This window comes from Schistocerca gregaria, chromosome 4, assembly GCF_023897955.1.
Source record: "Schistocerca gregaria isolate iqSchGreg1 chromosome 4, iqSchGreg1.2, whole genome shotgun sequence".
NCBI classification, from domain to species: domain Eukaryota; kingdom Metazoa; phylum Arthropoda; class Insecta; order Orthoptera; family Acrididae; genus Schistocerca; species Schistocerca gregaria.
Genome location: NC_064923.1, coordinates 458,534,012 through 458,555,734, shown reverse-complemented (window position 1 = coordinate 458,555,734; position 21,723 = coordinate 458,534,012). Strand labels below are relative to the sequence as shown.

At 41.5% G+C, this 21,723-nt stretch overlaps 1 protein-coding gene across 1 annotated transcript in view; it reads right to left on the bottom strand.

The window, feature by feature from the left end:
- The window catches only part of LOC126267271 (kynurenine 3-monooxygenase-like), a 169,268-nt gene that overhangs the window by 49,701 nt on the left and 97,844 nt on the right, over positions 1-21,723 (bottom strand). Inside the window, exons 5-6 of the mRNA XM_049972336.1 lie at positions 20,108-20,195; positions 17,097-17,268 (exon numbers count right to left, since the gene is read on the bottom strand). Coding sequence (XP_049828293.1) covers positions 17,097-17,268; positions 20,108-20,195 — 260 coding nt within the window. The remainder of the gene's footprint in view (positions 1-17,096; positions 17,269-20,107; positions 20,196-21,723) is intronic.

The following is a 21,723-nucleotide window of genomic DNA, read 5'->3' as shown; positions in this document are numbered from 1 at the left end:
AGATAATCACGGAACATTCACCAACAGAAATGACATCCAAAATTATAACATGTGCAGTAAGGAAGAAAATGATGTCCCAAGCTGTCGACTCTCTATGACAAGGGACAGTTTGCCAACAGAAGCTATTAAAATGTTCAACCATCTAAATGCTAAAATGCAGCCCTTGAACCTGATGGAATTTTGGGGAAAGACCTCACAAAGCCTACGCCAAAAACCACAGTACAGTTTAAATGAATCCTTTGACAGTGAAACAGCAAATTGGCCTTCCTAAACAATGCACTGTCATATGAAATGAAGTCAACATGTACTTGTTAAAAATTTCTTACTCTACACGTCATTAAGTGTTATGCTATACTTATATAAATTTGTTCTGTATTACCAGTATTATACATGATTATGCTATTTACTTTTTGTATTACAATGCCTGTATAATCTTAACCTTGTAACACTGACTGGGGAATGACATAGCTATGGTAATTAATGGCAATAATAAATGGTAAGGTAGAAACAGATCCCAGGCTGAGAAAATGTAAATCATCCATGAAAGATGTGGTTCCCAAAACACTACTACTGATAAAATAGCATAACATGATTGGTTGTGACTGTCCTGGGAAGCAGACGTATCATGTGACTGCTAGATAATATTAGGTTGATATACACCATTTGAATAAGTAATAGAATAAACCTCAGGAAGGCGTGATGTGTTTTTTGCGTAACACAAGAGAGATGAGGGTATCTACGGAGGTACAAAGACAATCATTTATTTTACTCTATCAATGCGTGAGAGTGAAACGGAAGGAAAACTGATTAATATTGCAATGATGTACCCACGGCGATGTACTGTTCAGCGGCTTGCTGGGTAATTGTTTGGATGTAGATGCAGGCTACACTGCGTAACACAATTAGAGGGGTCACTTTTACGAAACCCCTTAACAGTCTCCCATTGCGAAGCAGAAGTTGGGCATTTGGCTCCTATTTGCCTAAAACCAAACATCAGTGTGACACAAGCAAAAATAGTCTGCAGCTCAGAAGTTCATATGAGGTTTAAGGTGTGATGAGGATTCCACATTAGCATCAAATTTCACCACAATTTTGCCCAACGCCACCATGAATGTACCACACTCTCTTTTATCCACATTTAACACCCTTTCCTGACACCTTTGCGATGGTGATCGCAATTGCAAAGCCCAGTGTTGTAATCACGTGGTTTTCTTATGGGTAGCCATAGGAAAACCACTCAGAGACACTTTGACTCAGAATCAGCACAAAAGGGAATACAGGGGTGGCATAAAGGGCGTCAATGAAACCACCCCTTCTGACAGAGGCGTTCATTTTCACACATTTCACGCTCTAAAACCAAGTTCACAGTGCCATCAGCAACAGAAGGATTTTGACAACCCTTGACACTGTTGACAGCCCTTGGAAGATTCAGCCCTTCTCTTTTCAGTCCTCCTGTTTCCTGCCCTCCTCTGGCATGATCACGAGCTGTGCTGTGACATTGACTGGTGTGTGAATAAAACAGCAAAGGGCCCCTCAAAGGTTCCTCATTTAGTTACTGTAGTTAGTTACATGTTTCAAAGATTATTTGAACAGTTCTTTTATCAAAATGAAATGGAACAAGACAGTTTATTGAATATGTACACATGTTTAGTGTTAACATTAACGAATGCATTATTTTTAGTGCTAGTCATACAACTACCATACACTTAAAAACTAGTTCTTTTTTCTGGTTATCAGTACAAAATAGAAATTAGTCCATCGAATGGAAAGAGTGGCCCAGGAGCAATTATCATAGGTTAGATTTAAAACTTGCTTTGTTGCCTATCAGACATTTTATGTTAATGGATAAAATATTAAAAAAAATTGTTGCTGTGTATTGAACTGCTACTGATAGCTTTAATAATGCATAGTAAAGGTTACTTTTTCATCTAATGTAGTAGTTGTGGACATCGTTATTCTTTTCAAATTGTGGTGGATAATTTGTTGCGAATGTATGTCATTGTGACAGTGCAGTTAAAATGCCTAACTTTATATGAAAAAAATGCAATTCATGCTGGGCTGAATCTAACCAATATCCTACCAGAAAGCATCACAGCCCTTTCTACTAACAAATTAAAAGACTAGCTGAGAAGAATTTTGAATGCAAACCCTTTGTACCGCCTAGATGAGTACATTAACCTCATGGAAAGTGCTTTGTAAGTGTGTCAGGCTCATAGTGTAAAGTAACTCACAAGTGATCTATTGTTGATAACTACAATGTTTGTAACACTGTTATTTGTATATTACCAAATACAAAATGCATCAAAATGTAAAATTTATGAATACAAACAAATCTTTAGTTTGTATCTTATCAACTGGCGTGTTCAGAAGAAAATCTGTATGATGTCTTGAAATTGCATTATTTCTAAGGATTGTATTTGATTATTCGATGTTGAATTAATATTATTGACTTCTTGAAGTGGTAGGGGAGACTGGGGCACGTTGATGAATATGGAAAGATGACTAATCACATAGTTCTTGTTTATTCTGCTAGGTAGCACCACATTATGAATATTGCTAGCTCCTCTCAGCGATACACTAAGAGCTGCAACAATTGAGCTGCTACCGCCAATTCAGTATGCGTTATGTGCTTGTTTTCTACATTAGCTGACTACATTAGACTTCCATCATAAGCTCTTGTGGTGTAACAGGTGTGATATCAGGTTATTCTTTGCTGTACATTACTATCACAGACAGTACGTGTTTCACAGTCACTGTTTATTCGTATCCTAGTCTTGTTAATTCTACATGAAATTCAATGACTTTGAAAATAGATAATTAGGGCCTGATGAGGGGGGCAAATTGACATCTTGCCCCAGTTGCTTTCTATTGTTATTGTTTGGTGATTATATATGCTTCTTATTTGTGATATGCGATTTTATGAGCTTTATAGGCCACAAACTGTGCCATAAATAGTCTCTAAGGGGTCTTGAGAACCGAAAATTTCGTAGCTCTGACTTTTGTGCTATTTTATAATTTACGGCACATGACTTTTCAGATATGTTGAGGAATTGTTTATAAAGTCCACTAGAGTAGAATGGGATAAAAATAAGGTGGTTGCTCTACTATAGACGTTAAAGAGGAAAGAATTATTTGCCCAGGTGCAGCAAATGCTTATGGTATTCACGAAGCAACAGTTTGTACCTGTTTTAAGAAAAGTGATGAAGCAACAAAAATTGTATGTGCTTAAATATTTGTGTGTGTGTGTGTGTGTGTGTGTGTGTCTATAGCCAAAATGATACATAAATTTTAAATTAGAACAAAGAGATGCCTATTCATTGTCGAAAACTCCGTGAAGTATTCAACACAAAGAAACTAGATAGTCTGATCTGTTTGACGCCCACTGACAAAATGTATTTGAATACGCAGAACAATGTGAGATATCTCATCCATCATTTGGTACCAAGGAATGTAAATAGAGTATCTGTAACAAAATGGCTATGCTGTCTGAAGGTTCGAGCCCATGATGTCAGCTCACCAGGTGAGCAGCATGTTGGGAGAGGATTGGTTATCAAATTTTATGAAACTAGAGGCAAGATGAATCGCCAGATCAATTGGTTTTAACAAGAAAAGTGTGGACAAGTTAATTTTAAAAGAAATGCGGGAAAAATATAAATGTCCTGCATCTATCATTTATAATGCAGATTAATCTGGATGGTCCACTGTGTGTAATTATCTACCAAACGTTGTTTCACCCACAGAAACTGAGGGTGTTTCCAGAATCGTATCAGCAGAGAGAGAACAACGTTATTGTATTTCGTCGTATTTTCTCGTTCTTGTGTGGAATCAGATGCTACCTGAACTTGTGGAAAAAGAACCTCCAGGAACCCTTGGACATTGCAGTGACAATGAGTGGAGCAATGGAACAATATATTGAAACTTGTTAGACCTACCAGTGAATCCCCTTTCCTGCCGCTTGTGACAACTGGATGGTCACTCACCAAAGACAACCCATTCCATTACTAACAAAAATATTGGTGAGCTATTGAGCACTGCTTATTTCGAAGCAGCCACAGGGGTAACTCTGTAAACGGATTCAAAACTTGGGATCGAACCCTTTGATCCTCCTGTATTCAAAGAGGGCGATTTTGCTGCGGTGGAAACCATAGATTCTGTTCTTGTCACAGATAATGCCGGAATTGGAAGTGCCCCTGCTCAGGCTGCAGTATTTACCAGGTGTAGAAGTATGAAACCGGAATTTCCCTATAGATGGTGGTAGCCGTCAGTGTAGGGCCTGTGAGACCACGGCTGCAGCGCCATCTGCTTCCTGTAACGGTTGCTGACAAATGTCAACCAAGTAAACCAAGTCCCATACCTCGGTATCTGTTTCAAACCCGTGAACATGTCGAGTTTTGTGCCCGTGAACTACGATTTGCAGACAGCATTTGTTCTCTGTTATCATTTGAAGAAAATTATTGCAAAATCGCATCGAATGCTTGTCGAAGCTTTCGGCGAACGTGCTCCTGGAAAAACAGATTTTCGAATGGTTCAAAAAATTCAAAAGTGGTGATTCTGACGTGAGAAATGACGAGCGCGAGAAACTACCGAAAAAGTTCGAAGACATCGAATTGCAGGCCTTATTGGCTGAAGATGATACTCAGACTCAACAGGAACTCGCGGAAGAATTGAATGTGACGCAGAAAGCCGCTTCTCTTCGGTTGAAAGCTATGGGAAAGGAGCAGAAAGTGGGAAAATGGGTTCTGCATGAACTGAATGAAAGACACCAGGCAAATTGAAAGACCACTTGTGAAATGCTGCTCACCAGATACGAAAGAAAGTCGTTTCTCCAACGAATAGTGACAGGTGATGAAAAATGGATATATTTTGAGAATCCTAAGCGTCGTAAATCGTTGGTGAATCCAGGCAAACCATCGACATCCACTGCAACACCAAATCGTTTTGGAAAGAAGACAATGTTCTGCGTTTGATGGGATCAGAGGGCTGCCATGTATTATGAGCTGCTAAAACCTGATGAAACCGTTAATACTGATCGCTACCAACAGAAAATCATCGAGCATTACGAGAAAAGAGAGCAGAATATTGAAAACGTCAACACAAAGTCATATTGCTCCGTAATAACGCCTCATCACACACAGCAAGGTGGGTCAGGGAAACTAATTAGGCGTTCATTTGGGAACTACTAGTAGGGCATGCAGCCTTTTATCCAGACTTGATTCCGTCCATTTATCATCTGTTTCCATCACTGGATCACGCTCTCGCTGAACAACGCTTCAATTCGTATGAAAGTGTACGGAAATGGCTCGCTGACTGGTTCACTTCAAAAGAAGAACTGTTTTTTTTTTTTTTTTTTTTTTTGGTTTGGTATTCATAGCCTGCCGGAGAGGTGGAAGAAATGTATAAATAGCAATGGAGAGTATTTTGAATAAAACGTTGTTTATCAGTTTCCCAACAAAAGACGTGTAATTATTGCAATCCAATTCCAGCTTCATACTTCTATACCAGGTAAGGGCCAGCTCACAGAAATTGCTAATGAACGTACTGATGAACATCAGGCAGAACAAAATGAAAAACCAGGACCTTCAACGAGTGGTGCCTCCATTAAGCCGGTGCAGAAGTATTTTTGATTTTGAACCATTGCCTACAGAAAGATCATGAGTGACAAAACAGAAATATCACTCTACGGAAAATGCAAGTGTCTTAACAAGCTCACCAGTGAAACAAATGTTAGCTGATAAGGAATCGCGTAAGATGAAAAAAAACGTCTAAAACAAGAAAGAAAAGAAGCTCAGGATGGAAAGAAGGGCATTGGTACCAAGGAATCTAAGTATGGTATCCGTAATAAAAAGGCTGTGGTGTCTGAAAGCTCGAGCCCATGATGTCAGCTCACAGTTTCAAAGATAGTATAGTGCAGTATCCCGTATCTGATGAGATCTACACTGATCCTTCGTCAAAAAACCAGATAGAATGTTGCAAATGCCAGATATGGTGGCATGAGTGCTGTTCAAACTTTGAAGGAGTAGTATTTGTGTGTCATTTCTGTTAGTAAAAATATTGATTTTGAGATATTAATTTTCAACACTATAAACATTTCATTGCATACTATTCAATTATACATAACTAGCAATGTTTAATTAATTGATGCACTCTCTTTGAATTTCTGAGAATAAAAATGTATTCAATTAGTATCTGAATAGTCATCTTGCCCCACTGTCGAAGCCATCTTGCCTCAGTAATGGGGTAAGATGACACTTTTTTAACATTTTTAAAATCTGCCGAATAACTGTAATTACGATTTAATACACTACTGGCGATTAAAATTGCTACACCGAGAAGTGATGCAGATGAGAAACGGGTATTCACTGGACACATATTATACTAGAACTGACATGTGATTACATTTTCACGCAATTTGGATGCATAGATCCTGAAAAATCAATACCCAGAACAACTACCTCTGGCCATAATAACGGCCTTGATACTCCTGGGCATTGAGTCAAACAGAGCTTGGATGGCGTGTACAGATACAGCTTGCCATGCAGCTTCAACACGATACCACAGTTCATCAAGAGTTGTGTCTGGCGTATTGTGACGAGCCAGTTGCTCGGCCACCATTGACCAGACGTTTTCAGTTGTTGAGAGATCTGGAGAATGTGCTAGTCAGGGCAGCAGTCGAACATTTTCTGTATCTAAAAAGTCCCGTACTGGACCTGCAACATGCAGTTGTGCATTACCCTGCTGAAATCTAGGGTTTTGCAGGGATCGAATGAATGGTTGAACCACGGGTCGTAACACATCTGAAATGTAATGTCCACTGTTAAAGTGCCGTCAATGCAAACAAGAGTTGACCGAGACGTGTAACCAATGGCACCCCATACCATCACACTAGGTGATACGCCAGTATGGCGATGACGAATACACGCTTCCAATGTGTTCACCGCGATGTCGCCAAACGCGGATGCGACCATCATGATGCTGTAAACAGAACCTGGATTCATCCGAAAAAATGACGTTTTACCATTCGTGCACCCAGGTTCGTCGTTGAGTACACCATCGCAGGCACCCCTGTCTGTGATGCAGCGTCAAGGGTAACCGCAGCCACGGTCTCCGAGCTGATAGTCCATGTTGCTGCAAACGTCGTCGAACTGTTCGTGCACATGGTTGTCTTGCAAACGTCCCCATCTGTTGACTCAGGGATCGAGACGTGACTGCACGATCCGTTACAGCCATGCGGATAAGATGCCTGTCATCTCGACTGCAAGTGATACGAGGCTGTTTGGGTCCCGCACGGCGTTCCATATTACCCTCCTGAATCCACCGATTCCATATTCTGCTAACAGTCATTGGTTCTCGACTATCGCGAGTAGCAATGTCGCGATACGATAAACCGCAATCGCGATAGGCTACAATGCGATCTTTATCAAAGTCCGAAACGTGATGGTACGCATTTCTCCTCCTTACACGAGGCATCACAACAACGTTTCACCAGGCAACGCCGGTCAACTACTGTTTGTGTATGAGAAATCGGTTTGAAACTTTCCTCATGTCAGCACGTTGTAGGTGTCGCCACCGGCGCCAACCCTGTGTGAATGCTCTGAAAAGCTAATCATTTGCATACCACAGCATCTTCTTCTTGTCGGTTAAATTTCGCGTCTGTAGCACATCTTCGTGATGTAGCAATTTTAATGGCCAGTAGTGTAAAAAGTTATAGGACGAGATATGATTTAAGACCGTTCCAGTAATGCATGAAAACAACATTTCTCCAAAGATGAACTTATTACAAATGATTAACTGTTAACATCGTCAACTTGCCCCAGTCTCCCCTACCTACATGACGACTGCACCAGTTTGGCGACACTCTCAGTGCCGCCAGCACACCTTTGTTTGGCAATTTAAAAACAACTCTGTGAAGCGACAGACATGCACTGACTCCTAGGCACTGCCATGACAGGTATCCCATTCGACACCCCTTAGATTTCACCATTCGGCCGGCAAACACTAGTTCAGTGCTGAAGCGTCACTCAGCTAGGTGTGTCGAAATGGCTGCCTGTTACACTAGCACCTAGGAATCAGTGAATGGCTGTCTCTGAACAGGAACATTTTTAAGGTGCTCAACAAAGATGCACGGGTGGCACCAAGGGTGTTGCCAAACTGAGGGGTACCCTTTGCCACTTCGTTCATTCACATGTGTGTCAATGTTGCAATCTCCCCCCCCCCCCCCCCCTCTTTCTCCACATGATCACGCCAGAGGAGCATGCGAAACGGAAAGGCTGAAAAAGCATGAACGCCCTTCGCTGCTTCAGATCATGTTCAAATTTCAAATATCTTCGAATGCTTTTTAAAGATAGCTAGTAGTTCCCCGTGTATACCAAAGCAAAAATTACGGTCGCACTACACTCCACCAGAGTCAGATCGCGTTCAGTGCGGTTACAACTCCAATATGTCCTCAGAAAAGAATTGAATCATGTGGAAGGTGTCAGCAGTGCCAAAGGTTGTCAGAAACATCGACCTGTTGTTCATCACATTGCAAAATCATCTTCGGCTCAGAAATGTGTGGGAATGAACGTCCCAAGGGAAGGTTGGTTTCATTGACGTCTTTTATGCCGCCCCCTGAGGTCTTTTCGTGTCGATTCTGAGCAGGAGTGTGTGTGAAATGTTTTCCTTAGCACCCATAAGAAAACCAGGTGAATTCAACGTGAAAGTTGCTGTTCTGACCACCATCGTGGAGGTGTCAAAACTAGGTGTTGTGAGACGTCCTTAGGTTAGTTAGGTATAAGTAGTTCTAAGTTCTAGGGGACTGATGAACATAGATGTTAAGTCCCATAGTGCTCAGAGCCATTTGAACCTCACATGAACTTCTGAGCTGCAGATTTTTTTTTTTTTTTAATGTGTCGACTCTTAAAAGTGACCCTTTAATTGTGCTGCGCAGTGCTGGATGTTCGCAGACGAAGATGCAGTTGTTTATGAGAAGGCAGTAGCGAATTGCAGGAAGACCTGTGGAAGATAGGCGATTGATGGTACAGGGGCTGACAGTTGATACGAACATAAATAAATATAATTACTACTCATACACAGGCCTAAAAATCCACTGCTGTACAGTTAAACTACCATAAAATAGCCAGGAGTAGGCATCTGGGGCGATTTACAGTAGGATACATAAAGCCTAAGCACATGTTGGGCTTAGATTCATTTGCAGGGATGTTAGAGGAACGAATCCACCCACGAAAGAAGAGGTTTACGAAATACTACTATTGATAATGTCATGTTACATGTTTGCTTCTTGGCCCACGTGCAAAGCAGTTAGCGTTGGAAGCTATATAACTCTTCTATAATCATATTACGTCAGTATACTCCCATCAGAAAAAAAAGATTGTGCATTTCTAACGAAACAGTACTGGGTAAATTTTTGAAACTGCATTAACTAAGACTCTGCTCGGAAATTCCATACGTTGATGTTCAGCCTCTGTGAAGCAGTTAATTCACACGGCACCTCTAGGATCTAAATGACATTTCGCTTCCATCTTCGAAAAGTAGTGTCTGTTTCTAAAATAAGTACCACCACAGGCATGTGTATTGGTTATGTGAAAGAAGATGCTGATCATCCTGCCCGAGATCTGTTATCGGCGGAACCTGACCTTGGGAGACAACACAGAGTTTGAATGAACTTTAGTAATGTAGAGTGGGTCTTTTCTGTCATGCAGAAATCATAGACAAAGCCAATTTCGTAGTTGTGGAATGAGTTTAGTGCTATAGGAAAAGTGATAATAGATTAGTACATTGTTGGATTACTAGCAAATTATGATTTAGGAATTATATAAAGAGAAGTATCGATGCATGCTACCCCAAACCTAAATGTGACAGCATATGGGGGAAAATGAACAATGCATTACATCACCACATATATTCTCGTTCGTTGCATAATACTGTTAAGAAGTATAGACCTCGGAGGATGAAACCACTTTTCGTTCCGTATACAGCAAATCATTGTACATGGAGGAGGGTGCTCGATACAGATTTAAATGTCCCTTTTAATAAATATAGATTAGATGACTATCTTAGTAGATTAACTGGGAGCTTGCATTTTGGAAGAGTTGTGAAGCTCCATGCTGGGGAACCTTGTCTGATGTATATTGCGTACTAGGCGTGTTGAGAAAAGATGGCTGTGTTCAGAGTCAGAGCATTCCTGGCTGCGAGCAGTTTGCTACTACAGTGACTCTGACTCATTTACATAAAAGCAACATAAAAATGACTACTGTATAGGTCTTCCTACACAAGATTGTGTGTCAGGATCATGGTATGTTAATAAGATCTCACTCTAAGAAAGGAGAGCATGTGTATTCGATTGTTGCTATTAGTAGGTGTTCAGGTCAATTTTAATGCCATTACAAATACACTAAGTGATCAAAAGTATCCGGACACTTGACTGAAAATGACTTACAAATTCGTGGCGACCTCTGTCGGTAAAGCTGAAATTCAATACGCTGTTGGCCCACCCTTAGCCTTGATGACAGCTTCCACTCTCACAGGCGTACAATCAGGTGCTGGAAGGTTTATTGGGAAATGGCAGCCCATTCTTCACGGAGTGCTGCACTGAGGAGAGGTATCGATATCGGTCGGTGAGGCCTGGGTTCCAAAATATCCCAAAGTTGTTCTATAGGATTCAGGTCAGGCCTCTGTGCAGGCCAGTCCATTACAGGGGTGTTATTGTCGTGTAACCATTCCGCCACAGGTCGTGCATTATGAACAGATGTTCGATCGTGTTGAAAGATGCAATCGCCATCCCCGAATTGCTCTTCAACAGTGGGAAGCAAAAAGGTATTTAAAACATCAATGTAGGCCTGTGCTGTGATAATGCCGCGTAAAACAACAAGGGCTGCAATCCCTTCCATAAAAAACACGGCTATATCATAACACCACCGCTTCCGAATTTTTTGTTGGCACTGCACACGCTGGCAGATGATGTCCACCGGGAATTCGCCATACCGACTCCCTGCCATCGGATCACCACATTGTGTACCGTGATTCGTCACTCCACACAACGTTTTTCCACTGTTCAATCGTCCAATGTTTATGCCCCTTACACCAAGCGAAGCGTCGTTTGGCATTTACCGGCATGATGTGTGGCTTATGAGCAGCCGCTCGAACATGACATCCAAGTTTTCTCACCTCCCGTCTAACTGTCATAATACTTGCAGTGGATCCTGATGCAGTTTAGAATTCCTGTATGATGGTCTGGATAGATGTCTGCCTAATACACATTACGTCTCTCTTCAATTGTCGGCGGTCTTTGTCAGTCAACAGACGAGGTCGGCCTGTACGCTTTTGTGATGTACTTGTCCCTTCACGTTTCCAATTCACTATCACATCGGAAACAGTTGACCTAGGGATACTTAGGAGTGTGGAAATCTCGCGTGCATACGTATGACATAAGTGATACCCAGTCACCTGACCACGTTCGAAGTCCGTGAGTTGCACAGAGCGCCCCATTCTGCTCACACACGATGTCTAATGATTACTGAGGTCATTGATTTGGAGTACCTGGCAGTAAATGGCAGCACAATGCACCTAATATAAGAAACGTATGTTTTGGGGGTGTCCGGATACTTTTGATCACATGGTGTACATACTGATTAAACGAATATTGGACTAGACTGATTTGGGACTCCACTATCTAATGGGCAAGTGAAACTAATGCTTTCCATCGACAGTTGATATTGCTTGTAAGGCGTCATGAGCGACATTTGCTTAGGTCCACTACAACTACAAACTGCAAAAAACAAAACTGCAAACATATGCAAAAACAGCAGAGAAAAATGGCCCTGACGAATCTTAGGAATTACACACTGTTTGTCAGATTACTACAATAGTCACACTTAATTGAACGGAGAGCCGTGTGCCAGATTGATACGTTCATTGATGATCTCTCTGTAGGAACAGCGGAAAATACTACAATTGCCAAACTGTAACTGGATATGAGTTTTTGAACACATTTGAAGTCATAATTATATCTCTGTAAACCTATAAAGACTTTATGTCAAGTATAATTGATTTTGTGCTCAGTGTAAATGGTATACCAACGAGCTGTTAAAGGTGCTGGAATGGATTATGTCTGAATAAAATATTTTTCTGGGTTTGCACATACATTTTAGCCAATTGCAGTTGGTGTGCTCCACTAAGGTAAGCTGATAGAATCGTGTGCAGTAGGTGCTCTCTAATATCTGTTTGCTCAATATGTATTGTGAGTAAGGTGTGTTGAGAAAAGATGAATTTTTAAGAGAATTCCACAAGAAAAGTGATTGGAGGTATCATTATTCGTTTAATCATGATGATATGTATGGAAAGATGACATAAAGGCTTGGATGGAGGACTGAGCAATGGCATGGTTTCTCACTTCTACACACTGCGCATTGGGTGAGTGGGGGAACAAAGGTGGAGGCTGATGATCCCTCCAGTCAAGATATTGAGAGGTTTGTACTCTTAATGTGGTTATGCATGTGCGGTGCCAATGACAGGCTGGACACAATACGCACTGCATTGTTGAGGCCTCGATTGGTGGCGGCAGTGGCTGTGGGTTGGGGTGAAGAAGAGTGTGGTTCCTGGTCAGAAGTTACTGGGAGGTGCAGCTGGTGCACCATGATCGGAATACACTGCTCAGAAGATAGCGTCTGCATTTTTTTGCTTATTTGAATGAAGTGTTGAGCTCTCCTATTCCTGTCCCAGTGGTGATAGCAGCATGACTTTGGTAAATTACTTACAGCATACATTAGCAATATCCTGTTGTGTGTGTGTGTGTGTGTGTGTGTGTGTGTGTGTGTGTGTGTGTGTGTGTACATACATGTCCACAGAAACGTTCCTACTTGGATTTCCGCCATTACTTAGATGCTCATTACAGACTTTTAGAGTCCTCTATGACATCCTGATAGCGATGTCACTGATTTTAACACACTGATAATGCAGGGGTGAGTTCCTTACTGTGAAATGTAGACTTTGTCCCTAGTGAGAGTGTGTTTGTTGATTGTGCTAATTCTTACACATTTAACTGTTGGCAGCTGTATGTTTTTAAATAACACACTGTGGTAGAAATTGTTAAACAGTTAGAGTCTCAATATTTACGTTAGTCTTCCTGAAAAGTGGTCATCTGTGGAATACTGGGAGAAAATAGACAACATTTTAATGAACTGCCTTAAAACTGTAAAAGTCACTTGAATTTGCCGCTGGTTAACATCAAACTATTGGAATATAAGAGTGTTTGTTTAAACAATGCACTGTGACGGTTATTGTTAAGCATTTAGCTCATCTTTATGTGTCTCTTTGGAATCCGAGAGAAAACTGGTGAAATTGTAACAAACAAAATTGTAAATACCATCATATGTTAATGTGCTTGCAGAAAGAGCCATAGGGCATAATACTCTTGTGCAAACTTCAAAAACTGAATTCCAAACATCACCTGAATTTGTTTCTGCCGTTGCTGTTGACTAACTGGCAAGAGAGCATGAATGTTAAACCCATCTCATGTCTATTAAACCATGCAGTGGGGTCAAATTCCAACAAAAGTATCGCACTACAGGAATGGGGGAGAGGAGGCGGCCATTTTTAATGATAAATTATGGTAACTAAGGTTAGACTTGTGGTAGCCATTATAATATGGTAATTAAGATGACAGTTATGAGTCATAAATTAGATAAAACTATGAGCATTTGTCCATTAATTACGTCATAAATAAACAAAACTAAGAGCACAAGTGAGGAGTTTGTTTATGCTAGGATCATTAAGGGTGCTAAGTCAAGTGGCTGGTTGGTTTACATAAGGTTTTAGGCAAAACGGGAAGGTTCCTTTGAAAATGACACTAACTACTTTCTTCCCAACCTTTTCCGATACAGGTTTATGCTTCGTGTCCAGTTATCTTGTTGTCGACAGGACAACCTTACTTTTTCTCTGTACTGTCTATTTTCTAATTTTCGAGGAGTGTGTGTGTGTGTGTGTGTGTGTGTGTGTGTGTGTGTGTGTGTGTGTGTGTGTGTGTGTGAGTGAGTGAGAGAGTGAGAGAGTGAGAGAGAGAGAGAGAGAGAGAGAGAGAGATAGAGATAGAGAGATAGAGAGAGATAGAGAGCAAGAGAGAGAGAGAGGGGGGGGGAGAGAGAGAGAGTGAGAGAGCGAGAGAGAGAAAAAGCAAAAAGAGATTGAAGTGTTAAATATGTACTACAATCTATTACTCTATTACGTTGTCTAATTTCTTGTTAAGTACGATAATTTTGTATTTTTGTCGACTGTCTCTGTGTTGAATGTTTGTGGCATGACTAAACTGTTTGCTGGATAGAGGATCGAACTCAGAAATCATACGTTCGTGCTATCTGGAAATATTGCATAGACCTATCCAGAACTTCAGCTTTTCAGTAGGCTCTTTCTATTCCTGGGATTGCATCCTCATCCCAATTACAAACGAGGTACTGTGGCGCAGATGAACTCTCCCCTGTATCCATTCTTCCAGGAATGCTGGCCCACAACACAATGGGTGACCTGCTGTGAACTTCGTAGAATATGAAAAGTAAACAGTGATCGGTTGAAGGTTTGAGTGTGTCTGTGAGGCGTGTCTGAGGGGTTCGATGAATGGATTTCTCTTCGTTAAATACAGATGTTAGCGTTAGATTTCCCGTCTGACGCGCAGTCTTAACACATCTATTGAAGAATTTCCCAACGTAGCTTATTTTCCACCAACTACAAGAAATATTAATTTCTTGTCTCTTTGGAGACACGAATAGCTTTTGTTGAATTGTTATCATACTCCAGAATGAAAATTTCATTTTGATGGTTCAAATGGCTCTGAGCACTATGGGACTCAACTGCTGTGGTCATTAGTCCCCTAGAACTTAGAACTACTTAAACCTAACTAACCTAAGAACATCACACACATCCATGCCCGAGGCAGGATTCAAACCTGCGACCGTAGCAGTCTCACGGTTCCGAACTGCGCGCCTAGAACCACGAGACCACCGCGGCCGGCTTTCATTTTGAAATGAATTGTGCGACAGAAGTATCCAAATGAAGCGTATGCATAGAGACTTGCGAATTTTATGTCTGTGAATTAATGAGTAAAGTATTGCGAATTAATTTCCTGCACAATAATTATGTCACCGAGGAGCCACACACACAGAATACCAAAACATCGGAATTGCAAGGCCCATGTTACTATACAGAAACAGAGACCGAGTGTAGCACTCCCAGTTTTTTGGCAGTGAACCACGAATCCGGCAAAACATGGCCTAACAATCTATATTCTTGTTTTGCGAAATATGACGTCTAAATGATAATGTTTTTCATTTATTCTTTATGAGTAGGTCTGGGAATCTGGAGGTTAAGTGTAGGCCCTATTATTTGTAAAACCCAGTATTGTAATTTCACCCGTGTACCAGTTAGTAAGTGGAAATTATGTTCCTGACTGTGACGCTATTGCGTGTATTGCACTCCTTGAATTGCAATGTAAATACGAGTATGTTGTTCTTATCCGTAATATTGGGTGGGGTAAATGATTCCATTTTTTTCATATGAAACAGAAGCTAGTTTAGTTGCATGGTATACTGTGGACTCATGTCCATTTATTACTGCTTACGAATCCGTGTGTGGACTGCTCAGTTTAAATGCACTGTAAGTGTATTGTTTGTATTCTAAGATATTTTTGTCCCCATCCGTTTTTCGTACTCTCGCATTTAATGGAGGCCGCCGAAATTTTCATTGACTTCTTCTAAAACGTACTGGATACAGTTTCCAGATCTCTCACCAACTGAAAACTTCTGGTCAATGGTGGCCGAGCAAGTGGCTCGTCACAATACGCCAGTCACAACTCTTGATGAACTGTGGTATCGTGCTGAAGCTGCATGGGCAGCTACACATGCACACGTCATCCAAGCTCTGTTTGACTCAATGCCCAGGCGTATCAAGGCTGTCATTACGGCCAGAGGTGGTTGTTCTGGGTACTGATTTCTCAGCATCTATGCACCCAAATTGCGTGAAAATATAATCACATGTCAGTTCTAGCATAATATATTTGTCCAATGAATACCCGTTTATCATCTGCACTTCTTCTTGGTGTAGCAATTTTAATGTCCAGTAGTGTACATGTGTATAAGAATTAACTTATTTTAAATTGATCTAAACTTGCAAATACTTTGACATGTCTTTTGTAAAAAGAGATCTACGGATGAATAAAGCTATTACCACTACTTCTACTAGGACCGTAGCATTTACACCTATTCAAACAGTCTGGCAGCCCTGAAATCATTGGCAGCTCCTGCAACAAGATCTAAGATTGTTGCGGAATGTCACAGGGCTCTGAGGAAGCTAGGGGGAAACAATAGGGTAAACTAGTGTGGGTCTTTGGCCACTCAGAAATCGGTGGCAATGAACAAGCCGACAGATAGTCCAGGATGGGGGCAAAGATTCCATTCATTGGACCGGAACCTGTCCTGAGAATCACGAAGGCTACAATTAAACTAGAACTACGGAACTGGCTGAGAAGACAGCTTGCAGAAAACTGGACGAAGGTCTATAAACAAAAACATTCTAAGGTAATTATGCCAAAGCCCTGTTTTAACAGAAGCTCTGCAGTGCTGGCCTTGAACAGGAAAGAGATTAAACTCATGGTTGGACTGATGACCGGCCATAGGAATTTCAAAAAACCAAAATGTAGGATCTGTGATGAGAGTGAAGAAACTGCATCACACCTGATCTTCGAATGCATGGCACTGGAGAGTAAGAGACACAGAATTTTCGTGACAACTAGACCTGAAGAAATTGTGTCTAACAAAGAATTGGTAAAGGGAGTCCTTGTACTATTTAAGGGCATTGGATGGCTTTACTAGATATAGGGAAAGCCGTGGTGGGTTTGACCAAAGCTGTTTTAGCTTCCCTGCCAAAATCAGATCAAATAAAATCAATATCGCGGATTCTCTGTGGGAGCAATAGCCAAAACGTTGTAACTAGCGCAGTATGGAATTACTTTTTAAGAAGTGAGAGCTAGCAGGCAGTTTTGTAATAAGCTGAATAATCGTCTAGCCTGGAGTACTGCGGCGGCTGTATGTTAGTAACGAGCAGGGCGTGCTCACCTTTCCGTCGGCGGTGGGCGGTATGCAGAGCTCGAGGTAGCCGTGCTCTATGTAGCGCTGGCTGTACTGGAACAGCGGCGCCTTCATCATCTGGCGGCGCACCGCGGAGAAGGCGCCGTCGGCGCCCACCACCAGCGATGCGGACCTCTGCACCTGCGAGTTCTCGTCGCCACTGCAAAAGAAAGGAGCGTGTGGTGGTGTTGGCTGCGGAATCCCACGGGGCTATTCATTTGATTCGCGAGGGATTTTTCCTTGGTCGGAGAACTGGGTCGAGATGCACTTAACCTTGTGAGGCCAACTGTTGAGCTACTTGACCGATTAGTAGCGGTTCCAATTTCAAAGGACACGACGACGACCGGAAGAGCGGTGTGATGACCACGCCCACCTCCATACCACACCCCATGACGCCGTTGGCAGAGGATGACAGGGTGGCCAGTCAGACTCGATTGGTCCCTCTAGGAAAGATCGCAGAACTTGACGTTATTCATTTGCTTAATTGGAAATATTTCCATCTTTTGTGTATAGTTGGTTTGAACACTATAGTGCTTTGCAAGGCGTAGTCCTATCGAAGGGGATGTAAATCTACATCTACATCTACATTTATACTCCGCAAGCCACCTAACGGTGTGTGGCGGAGGGCACTTTACGTGCCACTGTCATTACCTCCCTTTTCTGTTCCAGTCGCGTATGGTTCGCGGGAAGAACGACTGTCTGAAAGCCTCCGTGCGCTCTCGAATCTCTCTAATTTTACATTCATGATCTCCGCGGAAGGTATAAGTAAGAAACGCACCCTCTCGAAACCTGGCGAGCTAGCTACACCGCGATGCAGAGCGCTTCTCTTGCAGAGTCTGCCATTTCAGTTTGGTAAACGTAACGCTATCACGGTTACCAAATAACCCTGTGAGGAAACGCGCCGCTCTTCGTTGGATCTTCTCTATCTCCTCCGTCAACCCGATCTGGTACGGATCTCACACTGATGAGCAATACTCAAGTATAGGACGAACGAGTGTTTTGTAAGCCACCTCCTTTGTTGATGGGCTACATTTTCTAAGGACTCTCCCAATGAATCTCAACCTGGAACCCGTCTTACCAACAATTAATTTTATATGATCATTCCACTTCAAATCATTCCTCACGCATACTCCCAGATATTTCACAGTAGTAACTGCAACCAGTGTTTGTTCCGCTACCACATAATCATACAATAAAGTTGCCTTTCTTCGACTTGCGAACTGGCTACCTCATTTAACAGTTTATTACGGCCAATCTCAGCGCTTTTCACCTTAGTAAGTATTGCTAGAAGTGATAGAAGTGATAAGTGAGCACAAAAATCCTGTGGACTTTGCTTTGCCACCAACACGTCGAGGTACACGTTTCACTGTGGATGACTTGTAATTGCGGGAGAGAGAGAGAGAGTGTGGAGGGGAGGGAGTGAGGGAGAGAGAGTGAGAGAGTGAGAGAGTGAGAGAGTGAGAGAGTGAGAGAGTGAGAGAGTGAGAGAGTGAGAGAGTGAGAGAGTGAGAGAGAGAGAGAGTGAGAGAGTGAGAGAGAGAGAGAGTGAGAGAGAGAGAGAGTGAGTGAGAGAGAGAGAGAGTGAGAGAGAGAGAGAGAGAGAGAGAGTGAGAGAGTGAGAGAGAGAGAGAGAGAGAGAGGGGGGGGGGGGAGGTTAAGAATTCAATGATACTTTCATACCAAAGTCTTGAAAAAAAACATAAATGGTAGCAGATGAGGTAATAGGTCAGTGTGGAATTGTTGAACGAGCCATCCCAGCATTTGATGAAGTTATTTAGAGCAACTATGGAAAAACTGAATCAGGATAACAAAGGGTATGCGAGTTCAGAGTTTTGATCATTGTTTCAGAATGACCGATGGCATAGAAAAGTTTAGAAGAATAGCAATACAGTTTATAACATACTTGTTTTATTAGCACAACACCGTTACCGATAAGGAAACTTCGGAAAAGACGATATGTAATTTTGAAAATCTCCTTCTAAGATTTCTAGATCACATCTTCTCAGTTGATCATCGAAAAGCATGCAACTCACGCTACGGGTACTGCGGTGAAATTAGAGAGCCTTGTACATGCACGGAATGGTACAGTCAGTCTTATTTTATCTAGGAGCGAAATAGATACATGGGGAGGGGGCGTACTAACAATCGTGCAGCCTGTGTCTCACTGACTGTTGACAGAAGCGTGCTTGGTGGAAAAATATTTAAAGAAACAACTCTCATAGAATGCCTTTGCCTTCCTCTTGCTCTTTTTTGTATGTCTGCATGGGCCAATGTGGTTCATTCCTTACTCAGCGTCACCTGGTACTCTTTCTGTATCTTCTCAACATCTGAGTAAACAGGTGCCCTGTAATGGCCGATATCTGTAGGCTTCTAACAATATGTGTTACGTGTAAAAAGAACGAAATGTCCGCCAGTGTCTGATTGTGAATGACAGTTTCAGATCTAGTGAACACAGTGGGCAGGAATGTCAACGATGAATGAAACAACAGTTACGAAACTGGACTGGTCGACGTCGATCCGTTAAACAGTTAGCCAGTTTTTGGGCTACACGTTTGTGCACACTGCTCCGCTTGCTGATGTAACGAACTAATGGCTAGCCGAAGTTGATACTTGCTTCACATACTGATGATGTTAGGTAACTACTTCGGCGCCAGCGTGAACAAAACAGTAAAAAGATATTGACTTTTACTTTCTTGCAAACTCGTCAGCTTCACACTGCTTACGAAATGTTTAGTTATAACTAGATAACAAATGTATAGTCGCATCACTGACGTGGGATTTATACTTTTTTATTGTAGCGTTTTACGAAACTGGGTGTAAGATGGATTTACCACAGCCTGTATCAAAATTTACGATAAGTTTTATTTCACGAGTTTCATCACATGCTTAGTTTTCTATGTTGCCTATCATAAATAATCATGGAAAGTTAAAATGTTTACGATGTTTTATTAGAACTGAAGAACCTATTACCTATAGACATTTTATAACAATTTACTTACACTTGAAATGTCATCTGGTTTTCCTTGAAGTTGATTGCTACGAGTTTATGCCTGAAGTGCAGCCTCACATTTGGATACTTCTCAGTGGCTGAAAACAATGAAAGTTAAAGCAGTTAATATTTTTCAACAGGCTTTTCACAGGCACAACAGAAAACAGATGAGATATAGTTTACTTTCTAAATTTATTTTCAGTAAATACGAGGGCATGCTGGAAAGTAATGCTTCTGAATTTTTATATGGAAATTCTTAAAGCTTTTTAAATAAAACAATCGCTATTAATATTCTACAACATTAGTCTTCATGTTTACACAACGTTTATTAGAGAATTATGTAAAAATCTGAAGTAAATCGGTCAAGAACTTTTCGAGATTTTGGCTACGACTTTAAAAAACGAGTTTTCTTTATATGTATAGTAGCACAGATAATTCCAAGACGTTATTCCACGGTTGACGTTGATATTACTAGACAGAAAAAATGGGTGCTGATTTTACTAATTATTATAAATTAATGTCATGATATTGCCAGAACGATTTTTTCATTCTGTTGAAGGGATCTCACCAATTGCTGGCTGGATCATTTCATTAAAATCAGTGTCTGCCTCTGTTTATTACTTGATTTCCGCACTCCCTAATAGGATGGGAGTAGACAAGACAATAACCGGTAGCAAAAGCAGTTACAGAAGGTCGGTAAGTAATGCTTCTCTTGTCCCAACTTTCAGTAATAAAATAGTTACGTCTTAGAGTACTGGCAGAGAACTAGCAGTTCTGATCATTCGGTATAAGAGAACAAGAATCTTGTACGTGATTTTAGAATGTACGATTCCGATCAGGTCTCCGTCCCCTCGGGTGCTCTTTTTGTAAGCGGGAAAGCCGCTCGGGATGTGGGCGACACTAAAAGGAGTTCCGCGTTCCTACAGTCCTGCGGGCTATGCAGCGCCAAGCTCACGTCGCCGCCACGGCGAGACGAGAAGTTCAGGTACGCCGCCTTTACTTGTCTATAACACTACGCAACACTGAATTTGCTACTGGGTGAAAAGAACGCGTGTATGATGTAATAGGGTGCGCTGATTGCTATTTTACAATCAGAAATGTTGTGGACTAGTGGATTTAAAGTTATAGCGAAAAGTCGTTTGATATTAAAAGTCCTTACATTGGTTAATGTTTAGCTGCATCAAGGAGCCGTGTTTGATGTACGATTGTGTGAGTGAATGTGTACGTGTGTGTATTCTCAATGTGACTCTGCTTTATGCGCCTGTGGAAAGGTATGTGTGCGGCAGTAAAAGCAAGCAGACAGACTTAGAGAAGTTCTGACTAGTACCAGTCTAGTTCTAACTTGTCCACGAGCTACAGCATGCAGGCAGGTTTCAACACGTTTTATAAAACTAGTTCCCGTGTAGTTTCTCTTGTTAGTCCAACAGTCCGATTCAGATGTGACTGGAGAATAGTTCGTGCTAGCGTAGCCCCGTGTTTTGTTAATCAACAGTCGCAGTAACATGCATTTAAGTGATTTCGTATAAGACGATTCAGTAACTCAGTATATGGTGATTCAGTCAACGAAAGATGAATAGGTGCACTTGTCTGATTAGTCCGTACTGCTCTTGCTACATTTGTAGCAAA